Source organism: Salmo salar, chromosome 09, assembly GCF_965601325.2.
Source record: "Salmo salar chromosome 09, fSalSal1, whole genome shotgun sequence".
NCBI classification, from domain to species: domain Eukaryota; kingdom Metazoa; phylum Chordata; class Actinopteri; order Salmoniformes; family Salmonidae; genus Salmo; species Salmo salar.
In genome coordinates this window covers 92,671,695-92,688,043 of record NC_138299.1, presented here as the reverse complement: position 1 = coordinate 92,688,043, position 16,349 = coordinate 92,671,695, and the positions used below count along the sequence as shown (strand labels likewise).

At 43.2% G+C, this 16,349-nt stretch overlaps 1 protein-coding gene across 3 annotated transcripts in view; it reads right to left on the bottom strand.

Moving 5' to 3' along the window:
• The window catches only part of LOC106612144 (SH3 domain and tetratricopeptide repeat-containing protein 2), a 96,163-nt gene extending 81,828 nt beyond the window's left edge, over window positions 1–14,335 (bottom strand). Inside the window, exons 1-7 of one of the 3 annotated variants that reach the window (XM_045724178.2) lie at window positions 14,029–14,321; window positions 7,092–7,251; window positions 3,986–4,084; window positions 2,344–2,472; window positions 887–1,014; window positions 565–670; window positions 111–254 (exon numbers count right to left, since the gene is read on the bottom strand). In XM_045724178.2, coding sequence (XP_045580134.2) covers window positions 111–254; window positions 565–670; window positions 887–1,014; window positions 2,344–2,472; window positions 3,986–4,084; window positions 7,092–7,116 — 631 coding nt within the window. In that variant the 5' untranslated portion in view covers window positions 7,117–7,251; window positions 14,029–14,321. Of the gene's footprint in view, window positions 1–110; window positions 255–564; window positions 671–886; window positions 1,015–2,343; window positions 2,473–3,985; window positions 4,085–7,091; window positions 7,783–14,028 lie in introns of those variants that run through there. The other 2 variants (XM_014213060.3, XM_014213058.3) reach the window with 2 other exon arrangements.
• Between the last annotated feature and the right edge of the window lie 2,014 nt (window positions 14,336–16,349).

The window sequence follows — 16,349 nt, the reverse complement described above, 5'->3', positions numbered from 1 at the left end:
TCCCAGGTAGTGTGGCCAGGTGTTGTTCATAATATGGTTATAATATGTCATAAGGTGTTCATAAGGTGTTCATAGGGTGTTTATAAAGAGTTCATAAGGTGTTCGTTCACCCTCCTGCAGCAGCAGTCCCAGGTAGAGTGTGGCCAGGTGTTCCTCGTCAACAGTCACAGTGATCTCCAGGTCCCTCAGTAGCTCAGTGTCCAGCCAGAATGACTGGTCACATAGGAAATTCTCCAGGCACCGCGCCACATAGCCTGGACATACAAAATACACATAATATGTTCATAACATGTCATAAGGTATTTATAACATGGCATATGGTGTTCATACGTTTCACCACGCCACATAGCCTAGACAAACAACAAAGTAAGAGGAAGTTGTCCCTTCATCCTTATGTAAGGCCTGTTTTTTCCAGGTCGATTCATTAGGATTGGGTGCGGGGACGCTGATCCTAGATCTGTGCCTATTGGCAACTTCTAACCAGGCTGGACATAATAATCAGCTATCAGACTATGTTAATGAGAGTTTCATCCAGGTCAGGTAGACTAGGATAGTACAGCATACCCAGAGCCAGGTAGGTAGAGAACTTCCACATCTCCTCTACAGTCTTGAAGGTGATGACAAAGCTGTCCTTCTCAGCGTGGACAGACAGCAGACGGGCAGACAGGTCCTGTACGGAGGCAGAAGAACCAAAGACATTGATGAAGGAGCAGAGAGGATGCAGAGGTCACCTTTATGTTAAACCGATTCCTGGCCCCTACATCAGGGAGAAAATACTTTTAGCAGGACACTGGTTGGGACTGCACCTTTGGTCTAGGTGAGGTCATCTGTTTCGGCATGCCTTGACCTCTAACTTCTAACCCCTGACCTATGACCTGTGACTAACCTTGAAGAGTTGGATGACGTCCTGACTGTTGCTCTCGACGACCCTGAGTCTGGTACGGAGCGCTTCCTGTAGTTCAGAGTCAGGTATTACACCTGAGCACCGCCGACCGCTGAACACTAGAACCACGTCTACATACACACAAACACACACACAACACACACACACAAACGCATGTACACACGCACATATGCACACGTGCACACACACACACTGTCAGTCTCGACATCACCGGTAGGCGTATTGACTAATACTGTGATATTGTCATGTAGAGGTCAATATGCAGAGGTAAAGCTGTTTATGTGACTTTTCGATAAAGGTAAGTGAGTGTATTACAGAGCCATTCTTAGTGAGTGTATTACAGAGCCATTCTCAGTGAGTGTATTACAGAGCCATTCTCAGTGAGTGTATTACAGAGCCATTCTCAGTGAGTGTATTACAGAGCCATTCTCAGTGAGTGTATTACAGAGCCATTCTCAGTGAGTGTATTACAGAGCCATTCTCAGTGAGTGTATTACAGAGCCATTCTCAGGGAGTGTATTACAGAGCCATTCTCAGGGAGTGTATTACAGAGCCATTCTCAGTGAGTGTATTACAGAGCCATTCTCAGTGAGTGTATTACAGAGCCATTCTCAGGGAGTGTATTACAGAGCCATTCTCAGGGAGTGTATTACAGAGCCATTCTCAGGGAGTGTATTACAGAGCCATTCTCAGTGAGTGTATTACAGAGCCATTCTCAGTGAGTGTATTACAGAGCCATTCTCAGTGAGTGTATTACAGAGCCATTCTCAGTGAGTGTATTACAGAGCCATTCTCAGGGAGTGTATTACAGAGCCATTCTCAGGGAGTGTATTACAGAGCCATTCTCAGTGAGTGTATTACAGAGCCATTCTCAGGGAGTGTATTACAGAGCTCAGTGAGCTCATTGAGTGTCTCAGTGTTAGACAAGGAATAACAGATCTATTACAGCCTTGAGTGACTCTTAGTGGACGTTTAAAAGGGACCGTTTAACATTAGGTCCATTTAGGAGAGAGCTAGACAGGAACCTGCTGGAGGAAAGTCACAGATTATCATAGAGTAGCTAAGTAGCTGTGTCTACTGCAACATTAACGTTAAGGGAAGATGAAGAGTCATCAGTTTTCTTGCAGGATTCTGACATACAAACAGACAACATGAATGATAAAGTAATGATCTAGACGACTGAATAGAATAGAGACAGGATACAGTAGAGATGCTGTGATAGCATCAACACCAACATATCCACAATAAGCATCCCACCTCACAGCCATGACCAGCAGCTGTTAACACTACATTAGCAGTTAGCACATCCCTAGCAGGAATAGAGAGATAAACACCCTGGCTGTCCCAAATAGCATCGTATGGGTCAAAAGTAGCACCTATAGGTAATCGGGTGCCATTTGGAACACATCCGTACAGAGTATCTGTGAGTAGAACAGTACCTGAGGAGAACCTCTCTCCCATGGCCAGTGACACGGTGCTTCCTCTGGTGAACGCCTCCTTCCTTGTCCAGTAACTGTCCAGCTCCACCTCCCCTTCTCCAGACTCCACCCCCGGACCCTCCTCCTCCCCTGGAGAAACCAGGACACAGAGGTCAGGTCAGAGGATCCCTCAGGAAGGAAGGGGGTGATACAGTTGTTTGGGGGTTGATTTAAAAAAAAGACTTTCAGCAACATGTGCTCTGTAAGCAAGTTCAAGATCATCCATCAACCTTGTTGTGTGACAACTATGAAGGGGGATGGAGACCAAATAGTGGACATGTCTACAAAACAACCCTAGCAGTCACGTCCTGACCATAGTAAGTGGTTATTTTCTATGGTAGAGTAGGTCAGGGCGTGACAGGGGGTGTTTGTCTATGTTTTGTATTTCTATGTTCAGTTTCTAGTGTTGTATTTATATGTTGGTTTTGTTTGGTATGATCTCCAATTAGAGGCAGCTGGTCATCGTTGTCTCTAATTGGAGGTCATATTTAAGGTGATGTTTGTCCCACCTGTTTTTGTGGGTGATTATTTGTGAGTAGTGTTTGTTTCTCCTCTGCGTCACGGTTTGTTGTTTTTGTATATTTCAGTTATTTGATGTATTGTATAGGTTCACGGATTAAATACATATGTGGAACTACAACCATGCTGCACTTTGGTCCGATCCTTTAGACAACTGTGACACCAGCATTTACCATCATTTAGTGTCCACATTGCTTCATTGTCTATCCTTCTGGAATGCAAACCAGTCAAGGTAACGAGACAAAGTGACAGAATTGGTAGTTTGTCTATGTTACTTATGAGAGAACATGCACACTAAAGTTGCATATCTGCTGGTGTACAGTATATTCTTTGATCCAGCTGATGAGGGTTTCAATAGTGCTGAGTTTGTTTCTCCAGAACATCAACAGGACATGAAGAGTCTATCATAGCCCACACATCTATTACCGTACTACAGCTCCCAGATGGTCTATTACAATATAATGACCTGCTCTGGTTGTCCTGACAGGGCTTTGTGACCGGTGACGGCTTCACACACACGTGTTCACACACACACACGCACACACCCACCACACACACACACACACACACACACACACACACACACACACACACACACACACACACACACACACACACACACACACACACACACACGACAAACAAACACAGACACACACACACACACACAGCACAGACACACCCCCCCGACACACAAACACAGAAACACACACACACACAAAGGCTTTATGAGCGGCTGGGCTGGCTTCCCCATGTTGTTGTCCCATTGTACAGAGAGGATGTCCCAAACACATCCTCAATCTGGGACTGACCGGTGACCGGTGGCATGACACAACAGCCTGAAAGAATACTCTCGAGCAGCCAGAAAGAATCCTCCCACTTAAATGACCACTGTTATGTTGTTTAGGCTACAGCGTAATACAATGTTTCATTGTTTGCTACAGTACAAATCCAGAAGCATTCAAACTCCAAATTAGTCTGGGCAATATAGCTCATGCAGGACATGGGAAGGAGGAACATAATTGGGATAGAATCAGCTGGATGTTTTGTGAAGGTCATCGAAGGCTTTTTTACTGTACTCTACCTCGATTCGTAACATCATTTCCTGTGAAGTGCTCATTGGTTCCCGCTAGCGTGTACGGTGGTTCCCTCCATAGTGCATCCAGCTCAGCAGGGGAGATGTCTGGGAGGGGGGAAGGAGATAAGTGTGACACACATCAGTATATGGTCGCTTTCCCCTGATCAGACGTTGCATGCATCAACCAATGGTTGCACGCCACGTCATCGACTGTGCCGTCGGGCACCAGATTGCTATAGATTATGATGTGGTTAGCTGATAAAGTACCTATCCAGGAGATTAGTTTAACATACATCTGTAAATGTCTGGGAGGGGGAAGGAGATTAGTGTAACACAAAGTAGTAAACACCATCAAGGGGTGCATGTCAATTGTCTAAAGTGGATTCCTCTCCTTATATCTCCATCAATAGTCTGATGAGGGGAAGGATACCAGGAAGGATAGATTTACTAGTCCTGAAGGAAAATTGTGTTGGTTGAAAATGTTGTATCACAAACATGTCAAACAGCAAATAGTAAACAGACATGTATCGTCTTTACAAGAAAAGCAGCTAGCCATCAGACATCGTTTGATAGCGCTTCCCAATCCTGGTCCTGGGGAGCCCAAAGGTTGCAAATGTTTGTTTTTGCCATAGCAGTATGGCCTTACCAGCCACCCTGGTCTACAGACAGATACTAACACTATGGCCTCACCAGCCACCCTGATCTAGAGACAGATACTAGCACTATGGCCTCACCAGCCACCCTGATCTAGAGACAGATAGTAGCACTATGGCCTTACCAGCCACCCTGATCTAGAGACAGATACTAACACTATGGCCTTACCAGCCACCCTGATCTAGAGACAGATACTAACACTATGGTCTCACCAGCCACCCTGATCTAGAGACAGATACTAACACTATGGCCTCACCAGCCACCCTGATCTAGAGACAGATACTAACACTATGGCCTCACCAGACACCCTGGTCTACAGACAGATACTAACAACACTATGGCCTTACCAGCCACCCTGATCTAGAGACAGATACTAACACTATGGCCTTACCAGCCACCCTGATCTAGAGACAGATACTAACACTATGGCCTTACCAGCCACCCTGATCTAGAGACAGATACTAGCACTATGGCCTTACCAGCCACCCTGATCTAGAGACAGATACTAACACTATGGCCTCACCAGCCACCCTGATCTAGAGACAGATACTAACACTATGGCCTTACCAGCCACCCTGATCTAGAGACAGATACTAACACTATGGCCTTACCAGCCACCCTGATCTAGAGACAGATACTAACACTATGGTCTCACCAGCCACCCTGATCTAGAGACAGATACTAACACTATGGCCTTACCAGCCACCCTGATCTAGAGACAGATACTAACACTATGGCCTTACCAGCCACCCTGATCTAGAGACAGATACTAGCACTATGGCCTTACCAGCCACCCTGATCTAGAGACAGATACTAACACTATGGCCTCACCAGACACCCTGATCTACAGACAGATACTAACACTATGGCCTTACCAGCCACCCTGATCTAGAGACAGATACTAACACTATGGCCTCACCAGCCACCCTGATCTAGAGACAGATACTAACACTATGGCCTCACCAGCCACCCTGATCTAGAGACAGATACTAGCAGTATGGCCTTACCAGCCACCCTGATCTAGAGACAGATACTAGCCTACCAGCCACCCTGATCTAGAGACAGATACTAGCACTATGGCCTACCAGCCACCCTGATCTAGAGACAGATACTAACACTATGGCCTCACCAGACACCCTGAGCTACAGACAGATACTAACACTATGGCCTTACCAGCCACCCTGATCTAGAGACAGATACTAACACTATGGCCTCACCAGCCACCCTGATCTAGAGACAGATACTAACACTATGGCCTCACCAGCCACCCTGATCTAGAGACAGATACTAGCACTATGGCCTTACCAGCCACCCTGATCTAGAGACAGATACTAACACTATGGTCTCACCAGCCACCCTGATCTAGAGACAGATACTAACACTATGGCCTCACCAGCCACCCTGATCTAGAGACAGATACTAGCAGTATGGCCTTACCAGCCACCCTGATCTAGAGACAGATACTAACACTATGGCCTTACCAGCCACCCTGATCTAGAGACAGATACTAACACTATGGCCTTACCAGCCACCCTGATCTAGAGACAGATACTAACACTATGGCCTTACCAGCCACCCTGATCTAGAGACAGATACTAACACTATGGCCTTACCAGCCACCCTGATCTAGAGACAGATACTAGCACTATGGCCTTACCAGCCACCCTGATCTAGAGACAGATACTAACACTATGGCCTCACCAGCCACCCTGATCTAGAGACAGATACTAACACTATGGCCTTACCAGCCACCCTGGTCTACAGACAGATACTAGCACTACACACCTGGTTCAAATAATCAAAGCTTGATGATGAGTTGATTATTAGATGTAGATGTGTGGTGCTAGGGCAAAATCCAAAACGTGCACCCCCTGGGGTCCAGGGACCAGGATTGGGAAACGCTGTGGTAAGGGTTGACAGGGGATGGGAAACACAATGGCAAGAAGCAGATAGGTCACACAATGACCCACAGACAAACATCTGCACTGACATCATCAGCCAAAACCCCACACAACACTGAACGTTACCAATGAAACAACAGCTCAGCAAGACGAGAGAACATTCAGACTAGAACACACTCAGACGAGGACAAGCATGCCCTGTAAATGGAACAAAACAACGGTAAGCCTTTGTGTATTGTATACAAAACTGTATTGGTAAGCTCCAGCTGACAGTCAATGTCAAAATTGTCTTCATGCTTTTTGACCTTGTCGTAATAGTGGTAATATTACCCAACATAGCAGAGAGACTCTCTACACAGGACAAAGCATGAAGACAAGACAATACACAATGATTGACTGGTCCGTTATCCTGCCCTGAGACACAGAACACAACAAACTATACAGTTTAGTAACAATATGAGTGACAGGACTGCAACTACAGTACACACAACAAGCACAATCAAACACCACCTAACACAGCGTCACACTGACACACCATGCCCTGTACTATACTATACCTTCATGGGATAGCCTGTTACCCATATCATATAGATATACCTACAGCAGCAGTATCTGTCTGAACGAGAGAGTTTACTGCTCTCTGTCTTCTCATGTCAGTGACCGACTAGCCTCAGCTACAGGCTGTGGGTACAGACGGCAGGGTGAAGTGGAACCAACCTGGGAAGAGAGGGCAGCGTTTGAGAAGCGGAGAGCAGCAGGAGGACGAGGAGGCCCGGAGAGGAGTGCAACAGCACCACGCCATGTGTACCAGCAGCTTACAGCTCCCAGAAATCAATGCTGCCAACAGCCGCAGCTCTCAGCACAGCTCTCAGCTACTAAGCATTCAGACTGACTGTCTGGTGGTCTGGCTCTGTCTGTCCTCAGAGACAGCTCTCTCTTTTTCTCTCCTGCTCTGATCTCTCTCTCTCTCGTTCTGATCTCTCTCTCTCTTTCCTGCTCTGATCTCTCTTTCTCACTTTCTCTTTTTCTGATCTCTCTCTCTCTCCTGTGTTGGATGTCTGATCTGTCACTTTCGTTCTCTCTCCAGTTAAGTCTCTTTAGAGCTTCTTCCTGTATCTCTCTAACCCCGTCTATCCTCTACTACAATCCTCTCTCTCTCTCTCTCTCTCTCTCTCCTCTTTCTCTGGAAATTCATCTCTCCCTCTCTCCCCCCTCCACCACCCACACACCTCTCTCTCCCTCTCTCTCTCTCTCTCTCTCTCTCGCGGCTGCCCAGTCTGTGAATACACAAAGCACTCTTTTCTGATGGCATGTGTGAGTGGGGTGGTTAGTGAGAGAGAATGTGTGTGTGTGTGTGTGTATGTGTGTGTGTGTGTGTGTGTGTGTGTGTGTGTGTGTGTGTGTGTGTGTGTGTGTGTGTGTGTGTGTGTGTGTGTGTGTGTGTGTGTGTGTGTGTGTGTGTGTGTGTGTGTGTGTGTGTGTGTGTGTGAGAGAGAGAGAGAGAGAGAGACCCCACTGTTTGTGCTGCTGAGACAGAGTAGTGCTGACCAACTGTAAGAGAATGCCAGCAGAGTGCAGCAGGCTACAAGGTCACTCTACAAGAGGTTACTGGGCACAGGTCTAAGATCAGCTTACCCTCCCCCACTCATAACCAGTAGAGGGGACAACACAAAACAAACCTTTCCCATGATCAGGGGAAACACCATCCTACTCTCTGCAAGGTCACAAAGCGGTGCTGATCTAGGAGTGCTGACTGAGGATCAGTTTAGTCTTTCAGATCATAATGAATACGATTTTATAGACAGGGGGAACCTGATCCTAGATCAGCTCTACTACTCAGATGCATCGTTAATACCCGCCCATAGGGACAGGGACTGGGATCAGATGGGGAGTTCTGATTGGCCGAAAGCTTGAGTGCTGTACATTGTGGGAGGATGCTACGGTGTTCAAATAAAACGCTTTGAAACACAAAACTAGTGGCAACTGAGCTGCACAAACTTAGAGTATTGAAACATCATCCTGAGATGTTTTGAAACATGACATGGTGTGTTGTAACACTACTTAATCAAGAGTTGGGCAACACCATGCCACGGACAGGGAGCACTAACAGAAAGGTTTAAAAAACTATTATGGTGTTTCGAGTTTCCAATTCCTGTAAATGGGATTCACTTCTCTTGTTGTTTATTCCCTTCTCTTGTTGTTTATTCCCTTCTCTTGTTGTTTATTCCCTTCTCTTGTTGTTTATTCCCTTCTCTTGTTGTTTATTCCCTTCTCTTGTTGTTTATTCCCTTCGGATCCCTTGTTGTTTATTCCCTTCTCTTGTTGTTTATTCCCTTCTCTTGTTGTTTATTCCCTTCTCTTGTTGTTTATTCCCTTCTCTTGTTGTTTATTCCCTTCTCTTGTTGTTTATTCCCTTCTCTTGTTGTTTATTCCCTTCTCTTGTTGTTTATTCCCTTCTATTGTTGTTTATTCCCTTCTCTTCTTGTTTATTCCCTTCTCTTGTTGTTTATTCCCTTCTCTTGTTGTTTATTCCCTTCTCTTGTTGTTTATTCCCTCTGGATCCCTTGTTGTTTATTCCCTTCTCTTGTTGTTTATTCCCTTCTCTTGTTGTTTATTCCATTCTCTTGTTGTTTATTCCCTTCTCTTGTTGTTTATTCCCTTCTCTTGTTGTTTATTCCCTTCTCTTCTTGTTTATTCCCTTCTCTTGTTGTTTATTCCCTTCTCTTGTTGTTTATTCCCTTCTCTTGTTGTTTATTCCCTTCTCTTGTTGTTTATTCCCTTCTCTTGTTGTTTATTCCCTTCTCTTGATGTTTATAACCCTTCTCTTGTTGTTTATTCCCTTCTCTTGTTGTTTATTCCCTTCTCTTGATGTTTATTCCCTTCTCTTGATGTTTATTCCCTTCTCTTGTTGTTTATTCCCTTTTCATATTGTTTATTCCCTTCTCTAATTGTTTATTCCCTTCTCTTGATGTTTATTCCCTTCTCTTGTTGTTTATTCCCTTCGCTTGTTGTTTATTCCCTTTTCATATTGTTTATTCCCTTCTCTAATTGTTTATTCCCTTCTCTTGATGTTTATTCCCTTCTCTTGTTGTTTATTCCCTTCGCTTGTTGTTTATTCCCTTTTCATATTGTTTATTCCCTTCTCTAATTGTTTATTCCCTTCTCTTGATGTTTATTCCCTTCTCTTGTTGTTTATTCCCTTCTCTTGTTGTTTATTCCCTTTTCATATTGTTTATTCCCTTCTCTAATTGTTTATTCCCTTCTCTAATTGTTAAATTCCCTTCTCTTATATGGCCTGTTGATAAACTCAAGCATGCAGTATTAATGAAAAAGCAGGCCTTCATTTGCAACAAAAACAAATAAATGATAATTGAATGAAAATTGCAGCTTGCCTTGGCTTCTAGCATAGCACCCATTAGCGTCTGAAATGCTACACAAAACACACGTTCTTGTTGAGTGAATTCCTTTTTCTGTCTAAATAAAGCATTGAAAATAAAGTTGGAATCTTATTCAGACTTGAGATCTGTTGACTTAATATGGACTTATGTAAAAAAAAAAAGGCCATGTTTTATAGACTCAAGTCCATGTTAAGTCTGTATATCACAAGTCTGAATAGGGCCCCATGTGCTCAGTGTAACAACGGTGGTTCATCACAACAGTTAAGTCTGAAGACTGGCTGAGTCAGTGTTTTGGACAGTGTTTTGACAAGCAGGAGACCCGGGTTCAAATTCATATTGTCACGCACATACCAGCTTTATGCTGTAAATGTTATCTCTGCTATAAGTTGGACATGTTATCTCTGCTATAAGTTGGATATGTCTCTGCTATAAGTTGGACATGTTATCTCTGCTATAAGTTGGATATGTCTCTGCTATAAGTTGGACATGTTATCTCTGCTATAAGTTGGACATGTTATCTCTGCTATAAGTTGGACATGTTATCTCTGCTATAAGTTGGACATGTTATCTCTGCTATAAGTTGGACATGTTATCTCTGCTATAAGTTGGACATGTTATCTCTGCTATAAGTTGGATGCCGCATGTGGCTGCTCGCTATAAGTTGGACATGTTATCTCTGCTATAAGTTGGACATGTCTCTGCTATAAGTTGGACGCCGCATGTTGGACTGTCTCTGCTATAAGTTGGACGTCTCTGATATAAGTTGGACGTCTCTGCTATAAGTTGGCGCCGCAGGGCATGTCTCTGCTATAAGTTGGACATGTTATCTCTGCTATAAGTTGGACATGTTATCTCTGATATAAGTTGGATATGTCTCTGCTATAAGTTGGACATGTTATCTCAGCTATAAGTTGGACATGTCTCTGCTATAAGTTGGACATGTCTCTGCTATAAGTTGGACATGTTATCTCTGCTATAAGTTGGACATGTTATCTCTGATATAAGTTGGACATGTCTCTGCTATAAGTTGGACATGTTATCTCTGCTATAAGTTGGACATGTTATCTCTGCTATAAGTTGGACATGTCTCTGCTATAAGTTGGACATGTTATCTCTGCTATAAGTTGGACATGTTATCTCTGCTATAAGTTGAGCATATGATCTCTGCCATAAGTTGGACATGTTATCTCTGCTATAAGTTGGACATGTTATCTCTGCTATAAGTTGGACATGTTATCTCTGCTATAAGTTGGACATGTCTCTGCTATAAGTTGGACATGTTATCTCTGCTATAAGTTGAACATGTCTCTGCTATAAGTTGGACATGTTATCTCTGCTATAAGTTGAACATGTCTCTGCTATAAGTTGGACATGTTATCTCTGCTATAAGTTGAACATTTTATCTCTACCATAAGTTTAACATGTTATCTCTGCTATAAGTTGAACATTTTATCTCTGCTATAAGTTGGACATTTTATCTCTGCCATAAATTGAACATGTTATCTCTGCTATATGTTACCTTACATAATCCTAAACATTTTGAATGTAACATAATTTATAACCTCACAATGAGCCTGGCAGATGTAGTATTAATTACTGCCATTGCCTACCCTAGGAAAAGTATTCAATTTCCCGTGTCCTCTTTAACATTTGAACATATTTCAGCAAACTGTGGACAAATATGATAGCTCTGTCTATTAATCTCAATACATTTATAAAATGTGTCACTGGAAATGAATGTATGAGAGAGACAGTCTGAAAAATAATTTTGTGTGATTTGGATGCTGCCTTTTACATGTTCTGAAACCCCCAAAAGGTGTTTTCACAAGTTCCCAACTCTCTCTTAAAAAACACCAATGTTACCAGAGTGTACCTTGTGATTAATTCAAATGTCTGCCGCAGTACTGTTTCAGAGTACTTCCATTCTGTTTTAAACCACATTCTACTGTATGTATCAACACACAGTGGGGTTTCAATTCAAAGACCTCAGCTTAGGTGCACTACTTTTCATGGTTTCAGTACTCAATGATGGTGTTTTGAGTCTTTCTATTTTAACAGTGTAGGGGTAAGGAATGGGGTAGGTAGGGCATAACTAATCAAACCCTCATTGCCTACTTTCCACTTCTCTCTCCCTCTCTCTGTCATCCATTATTTCCATGCTAAAGTCAAGAAAACGAGGATGAAAATGCTCTTTCTCTAGAAACAACACCGGTCACTCCATTGAGGCATCCACGGTTGAGTCCCAAATTGCTCCCTATTCCCTATGTAGTGCACTACTTTTGGCCAGAGCCTTATGGGTCCTGGTCAAAAGTAGTGCACTATATAGGGAATAAGGTGCAATTTAGGACGAAGGCCATGTCCTGATTGAATCAGTGTGTCTTGTGAGTCAGACAGCTGTAAACAGCCTGAGGCTCTTTACAGGAGAAACAACACTCTGTTTCCAGACACCGACAGACACATTACAGAGAGATCTAATAGAGCAGGTTGACTCCCAAATGGTACCCTATTCCCTATGTAGTGCACTACTTTAGACCAGAGCTCTATCTGGTCAAAAGCCCTATCGGCCCTGACCAAAAGTAGTACACTACACTATAGGGAATAGAGAGGCCCCAGGAAGGCAGGCTCCTGAGCTCCTTATTACACAGGCTGGAGCACAGCATGTTGAAACGACAAACTGTTGTCCAACAGAGGATTTATACCCATATCTTCATCATCATGTCACAGACAAATCAATCATCTGATTCTAATGTAGACTAAGTCACAATGCCCTCCAAACACCTTGGCTGCTGTTGATCTAGCTAGACGTTGTTACATTCAAAGATACATTTGCAGAAATGCTTCCGCATTTATGTAAGGTGTTTTCAGTCCCGTAGTAGGGAATCATGATCAGGAAATGTCATCCGTACGTTGCGGAATGTTCTAATGCATTCAATTTGATGACATCACAATGACACGCTAACTCATTCTCATTCCGTGGCATTCTGTAATGAACGTTGCTGCCAGCAGAACAGTTAACATTCTAAACTACTCAAGAGGTTAACAGTTCATGGATGTCAATGAGGAGCAATGGAGAAGAGCAGAGTCAGAAAAACTGACAGATTTCTTTTAAACTTCCCTCCATGTTAGCACAATTATTCTAATTGGGATTCTAGATCAATAGAATATCATTGTTACAGAACTTTTGATGCCAATATGAAGCCTAAGAACCTTCATAAACCTCAAACCTATATAGCTGGGCTATGGGTTCAACTGTATGGCTGTGGGGAAAGCGTGTATGAAATGGATGTCAGTGAGGGACAGGGGTAATATGAGACAGACAGGGGGCTCTAAGTTTAGCCTAACCCCCTGGAACAACACACGCCTGTGTGTCTGTGACTGAACTACAGCTGAGATATCCCCTCACTACAGTACAGTGGCTAACACAGAGAAACACACACACTTATCTACTGCAAATCATAGTCTAACGATCACACATTATCCATTGATCTCTTTTATTGCCTATGTCCTCAGATGGCAAGGAGAGAGAGACAGAGTGAGAGAGAGAGACAGAGAGTGAGCGAGAGAGAGAGAGACAGTGAGAGAGACAGAGAGAGAGAGAGAGAGAGAGTCCAGTCTACATTTTTTTCCCTCTTGAAGAGTAGGGGTGAAAGTAGTTTAATAAACATTCACAAAACACACACACTCCAATTGCACACCAGTGATACACACTCAGTAAACATTTTAGAGAGAGAGCGAGAGAGCGACAGATAGAGAGAGAGAGAGAGAGAGAGAGAGAGAGGAGAGAGGAGAGGAAAGAGACCACTGTAATTGTATGAAGCCATAATATGACATTTGAAATGTCTCTATTCCTTAGGAACTTTTGTGAGTGTAATGTTTAATGTTCATTTTTTATTATTTATTTCACTGTTTATTACCTATTTCACTTGCTTTGGCAATGTAAACATATTTCCCATGCCAATAAAGCCCTTTGAACTGAATTAAGTTGAATTGAGAGAGAGTAGGACAAACACACACACACAGTATAAGTTCAAGACAAAGTGGAACTTAAACATACTCAATGAATACAGACAGATAGTTAGAGAGAAGAGTGTCTCACCTCTGTCCTGCTGTCTGTTCTCTCCTGTCACTTCATTCCTCATGAGGGTGGTATTGGTACAGTAGTCCAGTACAGTAGTCCCAGTGTGTCCTCAGTCTGTTCACTGCCCAGTGAGGGAAACTTTCCCATCCGCCAGGCTAAAGCACAGTCATTCTGCTCCTGTCCCTGTTCCTGTGTTTGGATAGAGCAATGGACAGCAGTGATTTCAGCCGTGAGAGAGTGTCTGACAGTGTGTGAGAAAGAGTGTGTGACAGTGTGTGAGAACAGAGTATGTTTGTGAGAAGAGACTGTGTGTATGTCAGGGGCAGCATGACTCTGACAACTGAGGAAGTACTGAAACTCCTCCCCCTCCAACTTCTATGGGACAGGGTTTCCACTAGATAACAGCAATAAACTCAGATTCCACGGTCACAACATCAAAACTGGCAACAACAGAAACATTTGGGAAACAAATCTACTTAATTTAAGGTTAGGGTTAGGCATAAGGTTAGCAGTGTGGTTAAGGTTAGGGTTAATGTTAGCAGTGTGGTTAAGGTTAGTTTTAAGGTTAAGGTTAGATTCAAAATACAATTTTAACAGGAGAAATTGTAGAATTGGGCAGGGTTTAGCCATAATTATGACTGTTGGTGTGTTAACTAGTGATGAGTCTTACGACACATGCTGCGGTTACTGTCTCAGGCTGCGTGGAGTGTAATCCACCAAGACTCTATGCCACAAAAAGTTACAAAACCTGGCCAGATAATTTCATGTCATCGGTCTCAAGTCAAAGTCGAGTCCCGAAGTCTTGAGGCACCATGTCCAAGTCAAGTCTCAAGTTATTTTATTTTCTATCAAGTTGAGTCTAAAGTCAGCAAATTTGTGACTCGAGTCCACGACTCTGGTGATGATCACGGGACAGAGACAGCTCTCTCTCTCTTTTTCTCAATTTAAGAGTTTTATTGGCATGGGAAACATATGATAACATTGCCAAAGCAAGTGAAGTAGATATTAAACAAAAGTGAAATAAACAATAAAAATTAACAGTAAGCATTACACTCAAAGAAGTTCCAAAATAATAAACACATTTCAGATGTCATATTATGTGCAAATAGTTCAAGTACAAAAGGGAAAATAAATAAGCATGAATATGGGTTGTATTTACAATGGTGTTTGTTCTTCACTGGTTGCCCTTTTCTTGTGGCAACAAGTCACAAATCTTGCTGCTGTGATGTCACACTGTGGTATTTCACCCAGTAGATATGGGAGTTTAACAAAATTGGGTTTGTTCATTCGAATTCCCTGTGGATCTGTGTAATCTGAGGGAAATATGTGCCTCTAATATGGTCATACATTTGGCAGGAGGTTAGGAAGTGCAGCTCAGTTTCCACCTCATTTTGTGGGCAGTGTGCACATAGCCTGTCTTCTCTTGAGAGCCAGGTCTGCCTACAGCAGCCTTTGTCAATGCCAAGGCTATGCTCACTGAGTCTGTACATAGTCAAAGCTTTCCTTCAGTTTGGGTCAGTCACAGTGGTCAGGTATTCTGCCACTGTGTACTCTCTGTTTAGGGCCAAATAGCATTCATTTGCTTTCTTTTTTTGTTAATTCTTTCCAATGTGTCAAGTAATTATCTTTTTGTTTTCTCATGATTTGGTTGGGTCTAAATGTGTTGCTGTTCTGGGGCTCTGTGGGGTCTGTTTGTGTTTGTGAACAGAGCCCCGGGACCAGCTTGCTTAGGAGACTCTTCTCCAGGTTCATCTCTCTGTAGGTGATGGCTTTTCTGGATTTTGATAATATCGGCCTAATTTTGCTTTATATGCTTTATTTGGTGTTTTATGCGGAGTCTCAATTTGGTGTTTGTCCTATTTTGTGAACTCTTGGTTGATGAGTGGACCACAGAACTCACAACCATGAACCACTGATTCTCTCTCTCTGTCCTCTCATGCTCTCTCTTCTCTCTCTCTGTATCTCATCTTTCTCTTCACTCTCGCTCTCTCTCTCCCTCTCTCTCTCTTCTCTCTCCTCTGTTTTCTTTCTCTGTCTCTCTGTCTCTCTCTCTCTCTCTCTTCTCTCTCCTCTGTTTTATTTCACTGTCTCTCTCTCTCTCTTTCTCAACCATTTACTCTATCACTTTCTGAGCTTTCTCTGTAGACAAATTATAAACCCACTGCTGTGTATTCTTCGTTGTGTGTGTGCATGTATGTGTGTGTGCGTGTGTCTGTGTGGGTGAGTGTGAGTGAGTGTGTGACTGTGTTTCTCTGTGTTTTCCCCCTGATAGCTTGGTTAAATATAAACTCTGGACCTGATTGTGTATCCCTGGTCCCAGTGAGCCTTGACAAAGTCAC